This window comes from Chiloscyllium plagiosum, chromosome 3 (genome assembly GCF_004010195.1).
Source record: "Chiloscyllium plagiosum isolate BGI_BamShark_2017 chromosome 3, ASM401019v2, whole genome shotgun sequence".
NCBI classification, from domain to species: domain Eukaryota; kingdom Metazoa; phylum Chordata; class Chondrichthyes; order Orectolobiformes; family Hemiscylliidae; genus Chiloscyllium; species Chiloscyllium plagiosum.
Window position 1 is genome coordinate 91,849,980 of NC_057712.1, and position 21,016 is coordinate 91,870,995.

The 21,016-nt window shown below is 41.6% G+C and overlaps 1 protein-coding gene across 2 annotated transcripts in view; it reads left to right on the top strand.

The window, feature by feature from the left end:
- Positions 1-3,692: 3,692 nt before the first annotated feature.
- LOC122547311 (interleukin-20 receptor subunit alpha-like) overlaps positions 3,693-21,016 on the top strand; it is a 42,399-nt gene continuing 25,075 nt past the window's right edge. Inside the window, exons 1-2 of one of the 2 annotated variants that reach the window (XM_043685959.1) lie at positions 3,693-3,813; positions 4,221-4,385. In XM_043685959.1, the coding sequence (XP_043541894.1) occupies positions 4,331-4,385 (55 nt within the window). In that variant the 5' untranslated portion in view covers positions 3,693-3,813; positions 4,221-4,330. Of the gene's footprint in view, positions 3,814-4,105; positions 4,121-4,220; positions 4,386-21,016 lie in introns of those variants that run through there. The other variant, XM_043685963.1, reaches the window with a different exon arrangement.

Consider the following 21,016-nt stretch of genomic DNA (forward strand, 5'->3'; position numbering starts at 1 on the left):
CTCTAAGAATTCACTCGATCTCTTTTGTCTATACCTGACATATGATTCCAATTTTCTCTTGACCAAAACCTCAATTTCTCTAGTCATCCAGCATTCCCTACACCTACTAGCCTTGCCTTTCACCCGAACAGGAACATATTGTCTCTGGGCTCTCATTATCGCATTTTTGAAGGCTTCCCATTTTCCAGCATCCCTTTACCTGTGAACATCCACCCCCAACCAATTTTTGAAAGTTCTTGCCTAATACCGTCAAAATTGGCCTTCCTCCAATTTAGAACTTCAACTTTTAGATCCAGTCTATCTTCTTCCATCACTATTTTAAAAATTAATAAAGTTATGGTCACTGACCCCAAAATGCTCCCCCACTGACACCTCAGTCACCTGTCCTGCTTTATTTCCCAAGAATAGATCAAGTTTTGCATCTTCTCTCGTAGGTACATCCACAAACTGAATCAGAAGATTTTCTTGTACACACTTAACAAATTCCTCTCCATCTAAACCCTTAACACTATGGCAGTGTCAGCATATGTTTGGAAAGTTAAAATCCCCTACCATGATTACCCTATTATTCTTACAGATAACTGAGATCTCCTTACAGATTTGTTTCTCAATTCCCTGCTGACTATTGTGGAGTCTATAGTTCACAATAGTCAGCAGGAAATTGAGAAACAAATCTGTGCTCTCATTAGAGAGAAGCAACTGAATTAGGTGATCATCTATTTCTTAGTTCTCAGTTCCACCCAAATAACTTCCCTGGACATAATCCCAGGGATATCCTCCCTAAGTACAGCTGTAATGCTATCCATAGTCAAAAACACCACTATCCCTCCTCTCTTGCCGCCCCCCCACTTTCTATCCTTCCTATAGCATTTGTATCCTGACACATTAAGCTGCCAGTCCTGTCCATCCCTGAGCCACATCTGTATAATTGTTATGATATCTCAGTCCCATGTTCCCAACTATGCCCTGAGTTCATGTGCCTTACCTGTTAGGCCTCTTGTATTGAAATAAATGCACAAACTCCTCAGCCACACATTCATCTGCTGTATCCTCTCACTAGCTCGTAGCACTGTGACTAATCCAGATATTACTATCCTCAAGGAGCTCCTTTTTAAATGCCTGCCTCACCTCCTACATTCTCTCCTCAGAGTCTCAGCCATTTTTCTTCCTATGTCATTGGTTCCAATGTATACAACAACTTCCTGCTGGTCCTACTCCCCTTTGAGAATATTCTGCTTCTGCATTCTCTCCGAGATATCCTTGATCCTAGCACCAGGGAGGCAATACACCATTCTGATTTCTCAGTCAGGCACAGAATCGTCTGTTTGTGCCTCAGATCAGGGAGTCCCCATCACAATCAATTGTCTGGAACTTGACATACCCATCATTACATTCCAGCCAGTCTCTGAGAGCCCCTCACCAATGGGTTTAGCTCAGTTGGTTGAATTGTTGGTTTACAGAGCAGTGTGAGTTCAATTCCCATCACCGGTTTAAGGTTACCATGAAGGACTCTCTTTCTCAACCTCTTCCCTCACCTGATGGCCTTCAGGTTAAGTTACCACCAGTTGCTTCTCTCTAATGAGAGCGCAGCTGCTTTGGTCTGGTAAGACTATGGTGCCACAACCAACATCTTCCAAAACTTGTTTGAGATGGGACAGCCATAGGAAACTTCTGCACGACCTGCCTTCCTCCCGTACCTTTCCTGGTGGTCACTCATCTACCTGACTGTATCGTGGTTTTTCTCCCTTCCTCCAGTTGCCATCCATCACACTCCCTACCTCCTGTAAATTCCTCATTTCCTCTAGCTGCCGCTTCAACTGATCCATGTGAGCGGATAGGATTCGCAACCAAACACTCTTCCAGCAGACAGAATGATCAGTGACATGGAAACTCCCTCATCTTCCACATCTGACAGGAAGAACACATTATTAAAGGCTATCACTGCACCTTAAAAATCTACAGACCCAGAAAATAGCACAGTCTTACTGCCCTCAAAAAAACATAACTCCAGGTTAACTTTGTACTTATGTTTTATATTTTTACTTCTGTAGATGTTGATAGATTTTTCATAGTCAACCCTGCTGAATTACTATTAAACTGGTTGAAGCAACAAAAAATAAAATATTTTATGTGACAACTGTCACTGAAGAGTCCTGAACAGGGCGTGTCTGACATCTTCCCCATGCAGCACAACACAATTTTGATAATATTTTAAGCCTCTCATTTGCATATGCAAGTGACTTGGTGTATGAATTACATCAACCTGAAACCTTAATTCATTTCTCCCTGCACAGGCTCTTTCTGGCTTGCTGAAGTTTTTATTCTGTTGCTGAGTTGTGCATCTGCTGAAATCTTACCTGGAGACAAATTGACAATGTGCACCACAATGCCACCAGTTCCTATAAATTACTCCAGTGGACTTATGCATCACGAGTCAATTGAATGTGCATGGGCCCATAAAGGAACTTAATGATGTACTGTTCACTGGGGGGAAACCTGCACATTGCACATTATTTGCTATATCTACTATTATTCATTTACTTCATGATTCATATATTCAGACCCTATATCGCGCTGCATGTCAGAACTCTGTAGTCTCTCACCATTTAGACAATATGCTTCTTCTTTACTCTTGCTGCCGAAATGGACAATTTCAAATGATCTATATTGCACCCCAAAATCTTGACAAGGAACGATTGGACGGACTAGGCTTATACCCACTGGAGCTTGGAAGATTATGAAGTGACTTTTTAAAAATTCACTCATGGGACATGGATGTGACAGGCTGGGCTGGTATTTATTCCCTGTCCCTAGCTGCCCTTGAGAAAGTGGTCGTGAGCTATCTACTTGAACTATTGCAGTCCAGATGCTGTCGGCAAGCTCACAAAGCCTTTAGGGAGGGAACGCCAGGATTTTGACCCAGCAACACTGAAGGAACAGCAATATATTTCCAAACCAGGAGTGGTGAATGGCGTGGAGAGGTGTTGATGGGAACATTTAAAAACTTGAGGGATCTTGACATAACACAACTGATCATGTTGGCTTAAAAATATTGGGATGTGTCTCTAACTCTAAGCCAAAAGGCCCAGGTTCAAGTCCCACATACCCCAGAGGTGTGCAATAACAGCACTGCATAGATTGATTAGAAAACATCTAGATGTAGAGGTGAGGTTTCTTATTATTCTGTTGTCACTGCTTAAAATAATAGGGTCACCCATTGAAAGCAGGGATGAAGATTGTTTGTTTCCCTCAGAAGGTCATTAGTCTTTGGAACTCTTCCCAAAAAACTCTTCCTGGAAGCAGAATCCTTGAATATTATGAAGACAGAGGTGGATAGTCTCTTGTTAACCAAGAGGATGAAAAGTTATCGGAGTTGAAAGTAATGTGGATTTAAGGTTACAATCATAATTATTAAATAGTTTCAACAGCTCCTTGTTCATATAGGGTCATACAGCACAGAAACAGACCCTTCGGTCCAACCAGTCCATGCCAACTGTAATCCCAAACTAAACTAGTCCCACTGCCTGCTCCTGGCCCATATCACTCCAAACCTTTCCTATTCATGTACTAATCCGAATACCTGTTAAACATTGTAATTGTACCCACATCCACCACTTCCTCAGGAAGTTGATTCAACACAACCACCACCTGTGTAAAAAAAAGCCCCTCATATCCTTTTTAAATCACTTTTCTCTTGCCTTAAAAATGTGCCATCTAGTAATTTACTTGGTTTCTATACATTTTGAATCATAAAACATTGTCCCCTTACATCGAGAAGTCTCTTCCCTGGCCAATTGTTCTCGTCAATAGGTGGTGAGTTAAAATCATCAACTACTGTATTATTGTTGACTCCTTTCTAATGTACCTCATCCCACAATCCCCGTTTACCCCTGGCTTGAGCTGTGCCCTCGCTTTGTCCCAGTTTTTGCTTACTTCTGGAATGCTGTTGTCAGGCGTTGAATGCCACAGTGAGTCCACGGTGAGTCAGGAGGACAAGTAAGACTTAAATCAAACCACCCTTTTGGGTGTTTATGTGTGACAGTTTTTTTTTCGTTTTAACGTCACCCTTACTGCAGTAACCAGCTCTATCAACATGATTAACTCAGTATCGTGCAGTCAGGTAGACACACCCGTCCCCTGAGTGCCGAGGAGCGCGAGTTTATTTAAATACTTTCTGTTTACACCACGCCTCTGAATTTGGCAACCTTTGCTTTCCGCAGACCTCCGATCGATGGCGATCAGCTCGGCTCCTCTCTGAGACCATCCCCTACAGCAACGATAAGAAGCGAGTCCTGTCGATGATCAGCGACGTTCCTGCACTGGCATTAAAATGCCCCTGACAGCGTTTCTCTGGGTGATCTTTCTGAGTCTTTCCGAAGTTACAGGTGAGGCTGAAATGTTTCCTTCTGTCCGTGTCGGTTTTAATGTTTACCGTATGAGTACAACACATTTGGAAACCGGGATGGGCTTTAACAGAAGTTTATAGTTGCTACGCAACACTCCAAAGGATAATGCTTGAAGGTGTCCTGTATTAGAATAATGATACAGTGGTGATCTTTGCACTTAACTATCCTAGCGAGGAGAAACGCAGGAAAACGGTCACCCTTTTCTGCTGTTAATATTTTGTGTCAAATTATTAGCACATCTTTGGGTAAGATTTCTTGCAACGTAGCCTTGGTCCAAAGACTAACAACCAGTGGGCTTCAGCCAAAGTACTTACTTTTCCTCCAATCATTAACTGGGAATGCAAATCAGCAACATTTCCATTCAGTCTTCAACAAAGTAAAGCAAGGCAGTCCCGAAGCACATTGTCGGTCAATATTAGATATTTGGCTGCGTAAGGATTGCTGACCAAATGTTTTGTTAAAGAAGAGGCTTTAAGGATTGTTTTAAAAGGAGGATAGAGTGTCTCAGATAAGAATTTCACAGTTCAGGGAATAAACAGTTGAAAACACTGTGGCTGTTTAAAATCAAGGATGCAGAAGAAGCTAGAATTAAGGTCCAGAGCGATTTCTGTGGCAGGAGTAGGTTCCAGAGAAAAGGAGAGGCCAGACTATGGATAGATTTGAAAACAATCAAGAGAAGTTTCGAATTGAAGTTTTTGCTGGGTTTTGTGTTAATCAGTGAGCACTAGACTGATGCCTTGGACTAGACTTTGTGCCAGTTAGGATGTAGGCAGCAAAATTTTGAGAGTGCTTAGTTTTTGGAAGGTGAGAGATGAAATGCCAGGTGGAAAGTGTAAATTGCAGGAAACCAAGAAATGTTAAATTTAATATAACTTTAAACATTTAACAATAATTACAATCTCACATGCATCTGCCTTTAATGATCCCAGATTCCCAAATACTGTACTTGCATAATATATTTATTAAAGCTTTACGTCATAGTCTTGTAATATTTTTCCAGATACCCTTTTTGTTCTTTTTAATGCATTTGTACTATTACTTCCATTTGTGTTAGCCTTTTCTTTTAATTTGATACTGTATCATAAGCAGACTTGGGCCCCATACGATGAAGGATGTGTTGGCCTGGAAGGGGTTCCAGAAGATGTTTACACGACTGATCCTGGGGATAAAGGGCTTGTCATATGTAATACAGTTGAGGAATCTAGGTCTGTACTTGATGGAGTTTAGAAGGTTGAGGAGGTGATCACATTGAAAATTACAGAATACTGAGAGGCCTGGATAGAGTGGATATGAAGAGGATGTTTCCACTAGTAGTACAGACTAGGAGTCAAGTGCTCAGCCTCAGAGTGAAAGGATGGCCCTTTAGAACTGAGATGAGGCAGAATTTCTTCAACCAGATGGTGGCTAATCTGGGGAACTCATTGCCGCAAAGGGCTGTGGATGCCAAGTCATTGACTGTATTTAAGACAGAGATGGATTCTTGATTGGGAAGGGGATTAAGGGTTATATTGAGAAAGTAGGAGAATGGGGTTGAAAAACAAATAAGCCATGCTTGATTGGTGGAGCAGTATCAATGGATCAAATAGCCTGATTCTGCTCATATATTTGATTATATCAGGTATAGGTAACTGAAACAAACCAGTGGTTTGCCTGTTAGGGTTAGATACTGTTCTGCACCAAATTGTTTGACTGCCTCTCACTTTGTAAGTTTACCTGCAATGAATGAGTTTAGAACCTTTTTTTGTGATTCTTCATTCTTTCTCTCAATTTTCAAGTGAATAGTTGATCGTATTGTGGACACTGTTCAGATGACATGTCTGATTGTTGACTAATTCTGGCTTGGTATTCACACTAGACCGAACATGATTTGTTCCTTTGTCATTCTAAAGTGTATCGGCCTGGATTTTAAACAGTGGAAACCACAGTGAAACTATTTGTGCTAGCCATTAGTAAACAATAAATTGCACAGCAATTTCTAGTCACCGCTCACAAGCAGTTAAACATGAAACTTTGCTGTCTGAAACAAAAACCGAGCATGCTGGAAATACACAGAAAGCTTATCAGCATCAGTAGAGAGAGAAACCTTAGCTGTCTTTCTCTCTCATGATAGATACTGCCTGGTCTGCTCAGTATTTCCAGCATTAGAGTCATAGGGAGATACAGCATGGAAACAGACTCTCTGCTCCAACTTATCCATGCCTACCAAATATCCTAAATTAATCTATTCCCATTTTCCAGCATTTTAGCCATATCCCTCTAAATTCTCCCTATTCATATACCCTTTTAACTGTTGTAATTGCTGTCTTTTAAATGTTGTAATTGTACCAGCCTCCTCCACTTCCTCTGGAGGTCATTCCGTACACTCACCACCCTCGGCAGGTCCCCAAGGCCCCTTTTATATCTTTTCCCTCTCACCTTAAATCTCTGCCCTCTAATTTTGGACTCCCCTACTCTGGGAAAAAGACCTTGACTATTTACCTTATCCATGCCCTTCATGATTTTATAAACCTCCATAAAGTCAACCCTCAAACTCTGACACTCCAGGGAAAATAGCCCCAGCCTACAGCTCAAACTCTCCAACCCTGGCAACATCCTTGTCAATCTTTTCTCTGCCCTTTCAAGTTTAACAACATCTTTCCTATCATTCTCAATGTCTATTTCAGAATTGCAGTGTCCAGAGGATTTTATTTTTAAATGTTGCTCTCCAAATTGGCTTTCTCCTGACTATGTAGAAGTGTAAGTGCAACAAATGGCTATAGTGCAGTCTGTGCTGCTGATCGCTAAGTTTTGAGTAGTGTTACAGAAATCTATCCTGATGTATATTAGAAAGATGTTGCCTTTACATCTCTGATTTTCAACTGTTTGTAAAGATTAAAACTCCCCTGCTGTTATCATCTCATTTTTAATTATGTGTTTATGTTTATTCATTCTCCCATGATAGCATATGATTAAAAAACCTGTCTGCAAATCCTGTCAACAATTTCTATGTTTTGTAGTTCCTTACTTCACCCAAAGTGAATCCAATGCCTGTTCATCCTTATTGAAATTCCTTCTTTGTACTGTTGTAGATCTGTCTTTTATCATTACTGCCATTATTTTTCCAATGTCCTTCCCCTTGAATAGATTTTACATGCTCAGATATTACTAGATCTTTAGGCTGTATTTGTGATTTGGCATCACTGGTGTTATTGCTTGTATTGTATTCAGGACTTATTTTGATCAAGTCTCCCCACTCTGCCATCGGCTCTCATGATGTTGAGATATTAGATTACTTACAATGTGGAAACAGGCCCTTCCACACTGACCCTCCGAAGAGCAACCCACCCAGACCCATTTCCCTTTGACTAATGCACCTAACTCTATGGGCAGGAGAAAGTGAGGTCTGCAGATGCTGGAGATCAGAGCTGAAAATGTGTTGCTGGAAAAGCACAGCAGGTCAGGCAGCATCCAGGGAACAGGAGAATCGCGTTTCGGGCATAAGCCCTTCTTCAGGATTCCTCAGTCATTCGTCTAGTCTGGTACACGCATGCTCATCCCAACAACACTGCTCCTTTCAATCGCATTACTGGTACAGTATCACCTAAAATGGAACCACTGATATCCAACCTGACCTTTTACTTCTCCATCAGTCTATTCTCGATCACCAGATGGAAGGAATTGTCAGCAGCGCTATCAGACAGCACATGATCAGCTATAACCTGCTCACTGACGCTCGGTTTGTGTTCTGTCAGGACCACTCAGCTCCTGACCCCATTGTAGCCTTGATTCAAACATGGACAAAAGAGCTGAACGTTAGAGGGGAAGAGTGACTATACTTGACATCAAGACAGCATTTGACCAAGTGTGGCATAAAGAAGCCCTAACAAAATTAGAGTAAATGGGAATCAGGAGAAAGCAGGTGAAAACTCACTGAAGCTCTTTTGAAAGCACTTTGCAAACTCATGACCATGACCACAACCAGTTAGATGGGTAAAGGCAGAAAGTGCATCACCACCTACAAAATCCCCTCCAAGTCTCGCATTATCCTGACTTGTAGCAATACTACCGTTCCTTCATTGTCAGTGGGTCAAAATCCTAGAACTTCCTTTCTAACAGCACTGTGGGTGTATCTAAAATACATGGACTGTAAAGGCTGAAGAAGCTAGTTCTTCGCCACTTCCTCATGGGCAATTCAGCATTGTTAATGAATACTGGCCTAGCTAGTGATGCCCACAGTCCATAGGCAAATGAAATAAACTTGCATCGGCAGTTAGTCAGCCTGCTGCGTAATGGGTTGGAGACAAAAAAACTGCAGATGCAGGAATCCAAAGTAGACAGTCAGGAGGCTGGAAGAACACAGCAAGGCAGGCAGCATCAGGAGGTGAAGAAGTCAACATTTTGGGTGTAACCCTTCTTCATGACTGGGGGTGGGTGTAAGAGGAGCATCAGATAAAGATGGTAGGGGTCAGGGTGGTGACGTGTGGATTAATGAACACAGGTAGAGAGTATGACCTGATTGATCGATGGGAGAAATGAATCCAGTTGGTAGCTAGAAGGAAGGGTCAGTGAGAGGAATGGAAGGTAGGGGGAGAGGCTGGGGAAGGAGTCAGGTGATTGGAAGGGAGGTTATTTGAAATTAGAGAACTCAATGTTGAGTCCTCTGGGCTGTAGGCAGCCCAGTCGGCAGTGGTTAGCACTGCTGTCTCACAGCACCAGGGGCCTGGGTTTGATTCCATCCTCGGGCAAGTGTCTGTGCGGAGTTTGCACATTCTCCCTATGACTGTGTGGGCTTTCTCCAGGTGCTCCAGTTTCCTCCCACAGTCCAAATGTGTACAGGTTACGTGGATTGGCCTAAATTTCCTCATAGTGTCCAGGGATGTGCAGGCTCGGTGGGTTAGCCATGGGAAATGCAGGGTTACAGGAGTAGGCGGATGGGTCTGGATAGGATGTTATTCAGTGGGTTGGTGCAGAGTCAATGGGCCGAATTGCCTGCTTTCCCACTGCAGGGATTAATCAATTCTAAAATGTTGGGAAATATTCCCGATAGTGGGACAGCACCAGGAAGCCTCCTCATTGCTACTTTACCAGATCCTTACCTCCATTCCCTCTGGGAGAAAGTGAGGACTGCAATGCTGGAGATCAGAGCTGAAAATGTGTTGCTGGAAAAGCGCAGCAGGTCAGGCAGCATCCAAGGAGCAGGAGAATCGACGTTTCGGGCTCATGTCCGAAACGTCGATTCTCCTGTCCCTTGGATGCTGCCTGATCTGCTGCGCTTTTCCAGCAACACGTTTTCAGCTCCATTCCCTCTGCCCAGGAGTCAGCACAATTCAGTCCTGTGCAGTCCTGTCTCAAAGACTCCGAACTGGATTGACGCATTCACAAAGGCTAGAGTTGATTAATTGATTGAAAACAATGTGCAGGGTTACTGGGAAAGGGCAGGAGAATGGCGTCAAGTCATGATGTTCATTCAGAGAGTCAGTGGAGACATGATGGGCCTCCTGTTGCACTGTAACAATTCTGTGATTCTGTGACTCAAAACATATTCCACAGGATAGCTGTGTCCAGGAAGCTTTCACTGTTCACAAGATTATACATTCAGGCATCCTGACACAGTGCCTATGCAGTTGTTACCTTTGCTATTTTTGTTTTTTATTCATGTAGCAGTTAACTATTTATCTTTATTCAGTGCTAACAGAATCATTTTTAATATTAAATTTGACACAGCATTACTTAATTTTTTGGACTAATCTTATAACAATTTGTTAGTTTTTGTTTTTGCCTATCTGTGCGCATTAAAACCACAAATACAGGGTACTAATTGTTGTTCAGTAAAAGCAGGCTGATCTGGTCAATACTTAACTGCTGGTTGGTCAGATAACTTTGGGACTGAAAGTATTTTAACCTGTTCTATTACTGGAGAATTTATTTATATATTCCAAATTGCTATCTGGTTTCAACTTTAAAATAATGCCAGTCGTACCAGTAGAGAACTGAAGTATGAAGAGCAACATGTTTACATGTATGCCAAATACTTTTAATAGCGAGATGTGTGTTAATTTCTGGGTCACTGATTAGAAGATAAACAGTTTGTCTTTTCACTGACAACAGAGCACCAATGGCTACATATTTTATATAAAGGTACATGCAACAACCTGAGAACATGACACAGGTCGACAGATCTTTGCTCTATTTCTCTCCTCAATATTTGTCTCTGCATTATATTTATTCTGAAAATCAAATTTATTCTTAAAAGCAATTTTGTTTCTGCTGCTATTGAACAAACATGATCGGGCATGTCAAAAATACTAAAATAAGTTCTGGAATAATGGAATTTATTTCAAATTATTTTTGCATTTTCCTTTTCAAACCAAATTGTTTTGGGGTTTCTCTGGAACTAATTTAAACTTTATTCTATACTCAAGCCTATCTTATACCTATAATGCTGTTTCTGCAGCTCTAACGGCAAATAAAGATCTTTAATGCTTTAACCATAATTATTCTATATTTGACACCACATTTACTGTGGCATTATTTTATCTTGTAGCTACTGACAGTAATGACATAAACTGTATCAGTGAAAATTTGCATCATCTACACATCAAAAATAATTCATTAAGCATAGAGCACCATAGGATGACCTGAGTTCATGAAAATTGCTATGTAAATGCAAGTTATCAATCAACTCCAGCCTCCCCATTACTCTTGACCCACTCCAATTTGCCAACGGACCAACAGATCCATGTCAGATGCCATATCACTTGCCCTTCACTCCTCCCTAGAACATCTTGACACCAAGAACAGCTACGTAAGAATTCTACTCATTGACTACAGTTCAGCCTTCAACATTATTATCCCGTCAAGACTGATTACTAAACTTAGTGATCCTGGACTAAGCCGCACTCTCTGCAACTGGATACTCAGTTTCCTGACCCACAGGCCACAATCAGTGAAGGCTGGGGACAATATTCCATCCTCACTAACAATCAACACTGGAGCCCCCCAGTGATGCATACTCAGCCCCCTACTGTACTCACTGTATACTCATGACTGCATTGCCAAATATCAGATTAATGCCATTTATAAGTTTGCTGATGACACCACAATAGTTGATTGAATCTCAAATGGCGATGAAACAGATTACAGATTGGATGTGGAAGACCTGGAAAAATGGTGCACTGAGAACAACCTAGCTCTCAATGCCAGCAAAACCAAGGAACTCATTATTGACTTTCAGCGGACGTTATTCATGCCCCCATATTGACAGCACAGAGGTGGAACAAGTGGAGAGTGTCAAGCTCCTGGGAGTGGTCATCTACAACAAGCTTCTTGGACTCTTCATGTGGACGCACTGATTACAAAGGCCCAACAACATCTCTTCTGCCTCAGGCAGCTGAGAAAATTTGGCATGATGGCGAAAACCCTTGCCAACCTTTATAAGTATGCCATCGAGAGCATTCTGTCCGAATGTATCATGACCTGGTATGGCAACTGTACCATTCGAGATCGGAGACGGTTATAGAGGGTGGTGAACTCGGCCCAGACAATCACAAAGACCAACTTCCCATCTATAGAATCCCATCTACCAGGCCCGCTGTCAAGGAAAGGCCACCAGCATTCTCAAAGATCCATCCCACCCTGGCAATGTTTTTCTACAACCTCTACCACTGGGGAGAAGGTGCAGAAGCCTGACTCAGACACCAGCCAGTTTTGAAACAGTTTCTATCCTACTGTTGTTAGAATACTGAATGGACTCACAAACTCTTAATATTCGATTGTATGTGTGTTTTTGTTTTTGTTATTTACTCATCGATGCTACTTAATTCTGTGATCTGCCTGTATCACTTGCAAGATAAAGCTTTCCACTGTGCCGCAGTACACGTAACAATAAGTTCAATTCAATTCAATTCAATTCATTAATGTTTATTTACTTGCTCATGAGAATGGGATGACAACTCATCATCAGTCTACAGTCCTTGGTTGGCCAGCCCTTATGATTGGAGTTGAAGTTAACGTTATAGAATGATGTCAAACAGGTTTATCAGAAGAAACAAAAGTCAATATTGAAGCAATGAATGGAATTCAAGTAAAATCTGAGTAACAAAGAAGTTATAAAGCAACAAAACATACTTTGAGATCAAACACTTCAAAAATGTTGTAGAACCAGCTCATAGTGACTAAAAATGATATCAATAAGCGCATTTTAAATAGCAATGCAGGGTTGCTGATTGCAACAACTAGCAGTGCTACAGAAGGGAGTAAATCAGCAGTCTGTTCCACAGAGATTTTGATCTCAGTCTTGTTGGGAGATTGTTCTCCATAACTGCTATCAACTGGAGAATGGAAACATTGGCAGAGGCACAAGGAGAAGCAATGAGTTTTTGTACTTTCTCAGCCTCATTCACAATGCAGAAAATATATACATGGCAACTTTTTTTATTCATTCACAGGTTGTGGGGGTCTCAGGCTGGACCAGCATTTACTACTTATCACCAGTTGCCGTTGAGAAGGTGGTGGTGAGCTGCTATCTAGAGCCATTGCAGACTTATTGGTGTAGGCAGGCCCATATTGCCATTAGAGAGGAAGTTCCAGGGTTTTAAGAGTGATGTGAGCGGAATAGCAATTTTATTTATTCATTCATGGGTTGTGGGCATCGCTGACCAGCATTTATTGCCCATCCTTAATAGCCCAGAGGGCAATTAAGAGTCAAGCACATTGCTGTGAATCTGGAGTCATATGTAGGCCAGACCTGGTAAGGAAGGCAGTTTCCTTCCCTCAAGAATTAGATGGGCTTTTCCAACAATCAGCAATAGATTCATGGTCATCATCAGACTCCACTTTTCTTCAAATTCAAATTTCATCAATTGCTGTAGGGATATGGATCAGGGTCTTCAGAATATTACCTTGGTCTCTGGGTCAACAGTCTAGCAACAATATCACTAACCCAATACCTCCCCAATGTCTTTCAAAGTTAGGACATGCAGGTGGTGGTGCCTTCATGCATCTACTGCTTTGTGCTGGATGGTGTCAATCTTCTTATGTGTTGTTGGAGCTGCACTCATCCAGGCAAGTGGGGACCATTCCATTACATTCCTGACTTGTGCCCTGTAGGTAGTGGACAGACTTTGAGAAGTTGAACATTGTGCAGTCATCAGCAAACATTCCATCTTATGCTGGAAGGAAAGGTCATTGATGAAGCAGGCAAAGATGGTCGGACCTAGGACACTACTCTGAGGAATTGAGGCCTCTTTGATGCAGATATAATGTCTCTGCCTCTAAGCCAGAACACTTGGGTTCAAGTCCCACCTAACCCAGAGGTGTGATTTAAGATTATCTATCTTGAATTCCTACTGAGATGACTGGCCTCCAACAAACACAACCGTTTCCAATTGTGCCTATAATACTCCACACAGTCAACAATTTTGCCCATGATTCTGTGGACTCCAGTTTTCTTAGAGCTCCTTAAAGTCACACCTCGTCAAACATAGCATTGATGTCAAGGGCTGTCACTCTCACCTCACCCCTGCAATTCAGCTGCTTTGTCCATTGAGTTGTACAACACAGAATTTGACTCCTCAGTCAAATCAGTCCATGCCGATCATAATCCCCAACTAAACTAGTCCCACCTGCCTGTTCCTTGCCCATATCCCTCCTCTTCATGTGCTTATCCAAATGTCTTCCAAGCTTTGTAATTGTATCCACATCCATCACTTCCTCAGGAAGTTTTGTTCCACTCCCAAACCACCCACTGTGTACACAGAATGCCCCTCATGTCTTTCCTAAATCTCTCTCGTCTTGCCTTAAAAATGTGCCCCCTAGTTTTGCTTTGCCCCAAACTAGCGAAAAGACAATGACCATTAACTCTACCTATATCTTTCATTATTTTATAAACTTCTAAAATGTCGCCTCTCAACCTCCTACACTCCAATGTGATAAAAGTCCCAGTCTATCCAGTCTTTCTTTACACCTCAAACCTTACATATCCCTAGCCACATCCTGGTAAATCTCTTCTGAACCCTCTCCAGCTTAATAATATCCTTCCTATAACTGATCAGAACTGAACACAGTATTCCAGAAGAGGCCTCACCAATGTTCCGTACAACCTTAACATGGCTTCTCAACTCCTATACTCAAAGAACTGAACATTTTTAACCACCCTATCTAACCACGCAAACTTCAAGGAATTATGTTCCTGTACCTCCAGGTCCCTCTGTTCTACAACATTACCCAAGGTCCTACCATTAATTGTATAAGCCACACCCTTGTTTTATGTACCAAAATGCAATGTATGAACCAAGGCTGTAATGAGGTCAGGATCCGAGTGGCCCTGGCGGAACCCAAACTGGGCGCATTGAGCAGGTTATTGCTGAGCAGGTGCAATAGGTAGCACTGTTGATGACACTTCCATCACTTCACTAATGATTGAGAGTAGACTGATGGCGCAGTAATTGGCCAGATTAGATTTGTCCTGTTTTAATGTACATACCTGGGAAATATTCCACATGACCAGGTAGATGCCAGGGTTGTTGCTGTCCTGAAACAACCTGGCTAGGGGTGTGGTGAGTTCTGGAGAGCATGTCTTCAGTACTAGAGACAGAATGTTATCATCCCATAGCGTTTGCAATATTCAGTATCTCCAGCCATTTGTTTATATCACATGGAGTGAATCAAATTGGCTAGTGACTGGAATTTGTATTGCTGGAGACTCAGGAGAAGGCTGAGATGGACATTTACTCAGCACTTCTGGGAAAAGACGTTTGAAAATGCCTCAGCCTCATCTTTTGCATTGCTGTACTGGGTTCCCCATTATTTGAGGATGGGGATATTGTGCAGTGTCCTCCTCCAGCAATTGTCTACAACCACTCACAACTGGATCTAACAAGACTACAGAGCTTACATCTGATATACTGATTATGGAATCCCTTAGCCTTATCTTATCACTTGTTGATTATGTGGTTTGGACACATAATTCTGTTAACATAACAAGATAATATTGTTCATCATTATTTTTCTGTAATATGTATTTGCATCAATCATTTTACACTGCAAATCAGTCCAGAAATTAAATCAAAGCGAGTGCTAATTTTCACAGGTAAAGCCCATGCTGTAAATCAAGTTCTCTGAAGGAACTTTTCTGCATGTCCCTAAAAACCATTGGATGAATGAGAATTGAGTAATTTAGTGGATTGTTAATATGTGGCATCTCGATGACTTACTCAAAGCAAGCAGCTTAACATGTTTAGATTCCGTGTGATTAATGATTGCAGTTCTACCAAAGGTCTCACATCCAAGTTCAACCTTTGGATATGTGCCTCATCAACCTATTTGGGGATTGTGTTCTTGCCAAATTGAATAGGTGGATATTTGACGGAAAAAAAACCTTTCATGAAGAATGGAAAAATGTACTCAGTCCCATTTGGTGTTTTATGTGATTATGTCCAAGAAATCATGTGATGCTATTCATGCACAAACTGTAATTTGATCATTCAAAATTGTGGAATATCCCAATTCAATCAATAGACAGGAAGCTAATTATTTTTTAAGGAGGGAGATTCTGAAATTGGAAGTACAGACCCTGATCTACAGTGGAATCACATATCCAATGTGATTCAGCGTGAATTCAGGAAGCTTTTTAAAATCATTATGATTATGGTGAAGAGTAATTCATGACACATGTTATATCGATTTAGTCTTATTTATTTGAGCTGAATTGAATTATTTCAAATCTCAAAATGACAACCACCTACAACTCAAGCAGTTCAAGTTTTATAAGACAACCCACTCTTTTTGAAACAATTTTTGAGACCTTGAAAATCGACTTTTGCACCACTGCCGACAGTAATACCAGTAATTAAAGAAAGTAAGTATTCTAAACATCAAAAGGCTTTTACTGATCATGCAGGATGCAGAAGATTTACATAAGAAGTCATTTGTTAGTCAATCCATATAGCAATAACTGGTTTCTCTACATACCATAATTCAGTGTCTCACTGATGAACCATGCTCATTCCCACAAGAGTATTGGTAATAAGTGTTCTTTGAATATAAAGGTTTTTTTTTGAGAAGAATAGGAGCAGAGAAGTTCTTCTGTGTCCTGTGCAGTGTTTATCCCTCCAGCAATGTCATTAATGTAACCAGGTCTCCCTGCTATACGACGGAGGTTGTGAAACTTGAAAGAGTTCAGAAAAGATCAGCAAAATTGTTACCAGGGTTGAAGGGTTTGAGCTACAGGGAGAGGCTGAAAACACTGGGGCTATTTTCCCTGGTGTGACAGAAGCTGAGGGGCGACGTTATAGAGGTTTATAAAATCATGAGGGGCATAGATAAGGTAAATAGGCGAGGTCCTTTCTTTGGGGTGGGGGAGTCCAAAACCAGAGGGCATAGGTTAAGGGTGAGAGGGAAAGATTTAAAAGGGATCTGAGGAGCAACCTTTTCACACAGAGGGTGGTGTGTGTATGGACTGAGCTGCCAGAAGAAGTGATGGAGGCTGGTACAATTACAACATTTAAAAGGCATCTGGGTGGATGTTTGAATTGGAAGAATTTAGAGGGATATGGGCCAAATGCTGGCAAATCTGCCTAAATTAATTTAGGATATCTGGTCAGCATGGACGAGTTAGACCGAAAGGTCTGTTTCTGTGCTGTATATCTCTTTGACTCTATGACTCTATGACCTAGTCATTAATTCTATTGCAATCTATTCTTGTTATTTGCAAGACCTTGCTAAGTACAAATTATCTCCTATGCTTTCCCACAAATCAAAAAATGGCTACACTTCAAAAATTAGATGCGAAGGGCTTTGGGATATTGTGAAACATAGAATTATAGAATCCCTACACTATGGAAACAGGCCCTTTGGCCGAACGAGTCCACACCGACCCTCTGAAGAGTAGTTCACCCAAACCCTTTCCCCTACCCTATTATCCTATATTTATCCCTGACTAATGAACCTAACCTACACATCCCTGAACACTATGGGCAATTTAACATGGCCAATTCACCTAACCTGCACATCTATATACATGCAAGTTTTTGGGCTATGAAGTGTTTTCAGATGCTCCAAGGATGTGAAAGGTATTGTATAGATGCAAGTTCCTGCTTCCAATTACAATTTCTCCAAGTCTATCTGTTCTCCAACTACCACTAGGTTTAAACGTATTTGCTTTTTACATGGGATACTGAATGCTGACAAAGTGTAGGTGTATCAGAGCAGATATTCTCGTAATAGGCTTGAGTATTTTGAATTTCCTTGTCATAATACATAATGGATCTTTTAAATAGTTCTTTCATGGGATTTGAACATCACTGGAAAAGCCAGCATTTGCTATTTATCCCCAACTGACCTTCAGAATGTGGTGGTGATCACGCAAAGTAGATCATGTATTGAAACAGACCTCCACCAAGTTGAGATCCATTTATTCAAATTGGCCGGAACTCAGAAAGTCTTTGTTACTTGCGTGCAATAACATGTTCACTTCTTATCCATGCAGTGTGCCGGGTAATCCTCTGCCATTAAGAGATTAGTGCAGGAAGTTTAAACACTGTTTTAGGCACTGAGAAATGGGTCAGAAAAATACGTGGATGGGCGATAAGCCAGTAGATCGGAAAGAAGCCTCCCCTGTAGCCATAATGTGCTGTGGGAGGGGCTGAGTATTAGAGAGTTGGACGGCACCCCCTCACTGAGTCCCACCCTGTGGAATTGCAAATCAATCTGGCAGCTCCAACAGTCTGGGCAGTGCCAGAGTTCAATAACAGGCACTTTTGGGATGGTGGGCCTGCTCATGAAGGAGACAAAAACACTGCAGATGCTGGATTCCAAGGTAGGATGGCGGGCGGCTGGAAGAACTCAGCAAGTCAGGTAGCATCAGGAGATGGTGAAGTCAACGTTTTGGGTGTAACCCTTCGTCAGTACTGGGGATGGATGTAAGGGGAGCTGCAGATAAAGGGGGTGGCGGGGGCAGGGTTGTGAGGTGGGGATAGGTGAAGACAGGTAGAGTGTACAATCTGGTTGGTCAATGGGAGGAATGAATCTGGTTGGTGGCTAGAAGGAAGGGCCGATGAGAGGAATAGAAGTAAACTTGTTTATATCACAAGAAGACTTCAGTATAAGAGTAAAGGTTCTGAATTATATCGAAACTTGGTGACATGCACCTAGAGTATTGCTTGTAGATTTGGTGACCTTACCTAAGGAAGAGCATTCTCTCCATAGACCATGCGGTATGGACGATCATCAGACTGATGGCTCAGATCGTGGCACTGTCCTTTGAGAGTTCAACACGACTGGGCCTGAATTCTCTGGAGTCTTAAATAATGAAGAGTAGTCTCATCATAACTTACAAATTTCCTAAAGAGAGAGGATGCTGAAAGATTATTTCTTCTGATTGGGGTGGAGGGATGGTCTAGAGTTAGATAGTATAGTCTCAGAATAAGAAATGGCCCATTTAGGATTGAGATGAGGAGAGATCTTTCCACTCAGAACCTTTAGAATTCTCTAGCCCAGAAGATTATGTAAGCTTAATCTTGGGCATCCTAAAGATGGGTATTGATAGATTTTTGGATACTAATGCAATCAAAGGATATGGGGATAGCGTAGGAATTTGGCACTGACGTAAGTGATCAGTCATAATCTAAAATGTTGGAGCAAGCTCAAGGCCTCAATGGCCTACTTGTGCTCCTCTGATCCTACAAGTAGAGATGTTTTGCTGCAGTTGCATAGAGTTTCACTGAGACCATAACCAGACTAGTGTGTCAGAGTTTCTGTTTCCTTATTTCAGAATGCACTTGATTGCATTAGATGCAGTTTAGGTAAGGTTGCCTCAACTGATCCTTCTGATGGTGACAGGGAAGTTATCTCATGAGGAGACATTGGGCATTGGAGCTTTGAAGAATAAGAAGTGATCTTATTAAAACCTATAAGATCCTGAGGAGACTTGACAGTATTGATGGCAAATGCGGAAGAACTAAGGGACGCAGTTTGAAAATAAGAGTCTCCCACTTAGAATGGAGTTGAGGAGAAATTATTTTCCTTCATAGGTTTGTGAGTCTGTGGAGCTCTCTTCCCTGGAGATGGGTGCAGGCTGGGTCATTGAATATTTTTAGGGCAGAGGTAGACAAATCATTGACTAACAAAAGAGTCAAAGAGTATCAGGATCAAGCAAGAAAGTGGAGTTCAAACCACAATCAGATCACGCAAGTTTTATCAAATGGCAGAACAGGTTCGAGGTGCCAAAGGGCCTATCCGTGTTCCTCAATTGTACATTGATACAATTAGATACAATGCATAGTAATTAAGCTGATCATGTGACTGTGGAAGGGTGGAGTTGATGCTTGGTTTTGAATAACTATTGGCTGGCTCAGTGAGTAAGATTCCAAGACTGAGCTGAATGCCTGAGGGGGGTATCAGAAGAATGTCGCTGTACTGAAATGCATTGTATATGTGATGATATTTTGTTCAACTCCTTTCAAATAATAATAAACAATACATTCTCAGAGATGTCAGAGAGGATTAATATGACGCATGCTGATATTATTTTGTTAAACTGCATGAGGTGGTTTAATGGGTATAAAAGCAAGATCAATTCTTTGGATAGTTTCCTTTTTAAAAAACTTTACTTCATTATCATAGAGCCCCTACTGTGTGAAAACAGCCCACTTGGTCCATTGAGTCTACACCGACCCTCTGAAGAGTGTCCCACCCACACCTACATTTCCTGTCACTAATACACCTAGCCTTTACATCCTGAACACTATGGGGGTGGGCAAGTTAGCATGGCCAATCCACCTAACGTGCACATCTTTGGGCTGTGGGAGGAAACTGGAGCACCCGGAGGAAACCCACATAGACACGGGGAGAATGTGCAAACTCTGCATGGATAGTTGCCTGAGGGTGGAATTGAACCTAGGTCCCCTGGTGCTGGAAGGCAGCAGTACTAGCCATTATGCCACTCCAAATTATTATGCACCTAACCAGTATTCCCCCAAAACAGAATACTGAGATAACGAATCAGCCATAATCATGTTGAATGGTAGAGCAGGTTTGATGGATGGAATGCCCTCCTCCAGCTCCTATTTTCAGTGTTTCTGTTTTTCTGTCGCTGCATAGTGTTCTTCTGGGCCTTTGTATTCTGTCAAAAGTCAAATGCCAGAAGCACCTCCCACCCTTCTCCAAATGACCATCTGCAAATTGTGTGATCATTGATTCACTGGAATCCCACTTGACACTACTCAGAGTGATCTTAAATGTACCCCTGTCCCTTTTAAAAACAAAAGCACATCAAATCACAGATTATCATTAAACACTGAATTCCAGATTTTTAAAAATATTCAAATTCCACAATCTGCCGTAGCAGGATTTGAAACTGGATCCATAAAACCTGAGTTGCTGGATCAATAGTCTAGAAATAATACCATTCAGTCTTTGCCTAAACTACAGCGCTATAAATATTAACTGCATTGCCCTCATTAACACTTCTTCTACACCTTTAGAAAATTCCAACAAGTTGGTTAACCATAACTTGCCCTGAAGAGATCCATGCTGGCTTTCTTTAATTAACTTGTATTTTTTGAACAGTTTTTCAACTGGGTCCAAAATCCCATTTTCTGGAAATTTAACTGATGGACCAAACATTGCTGGAC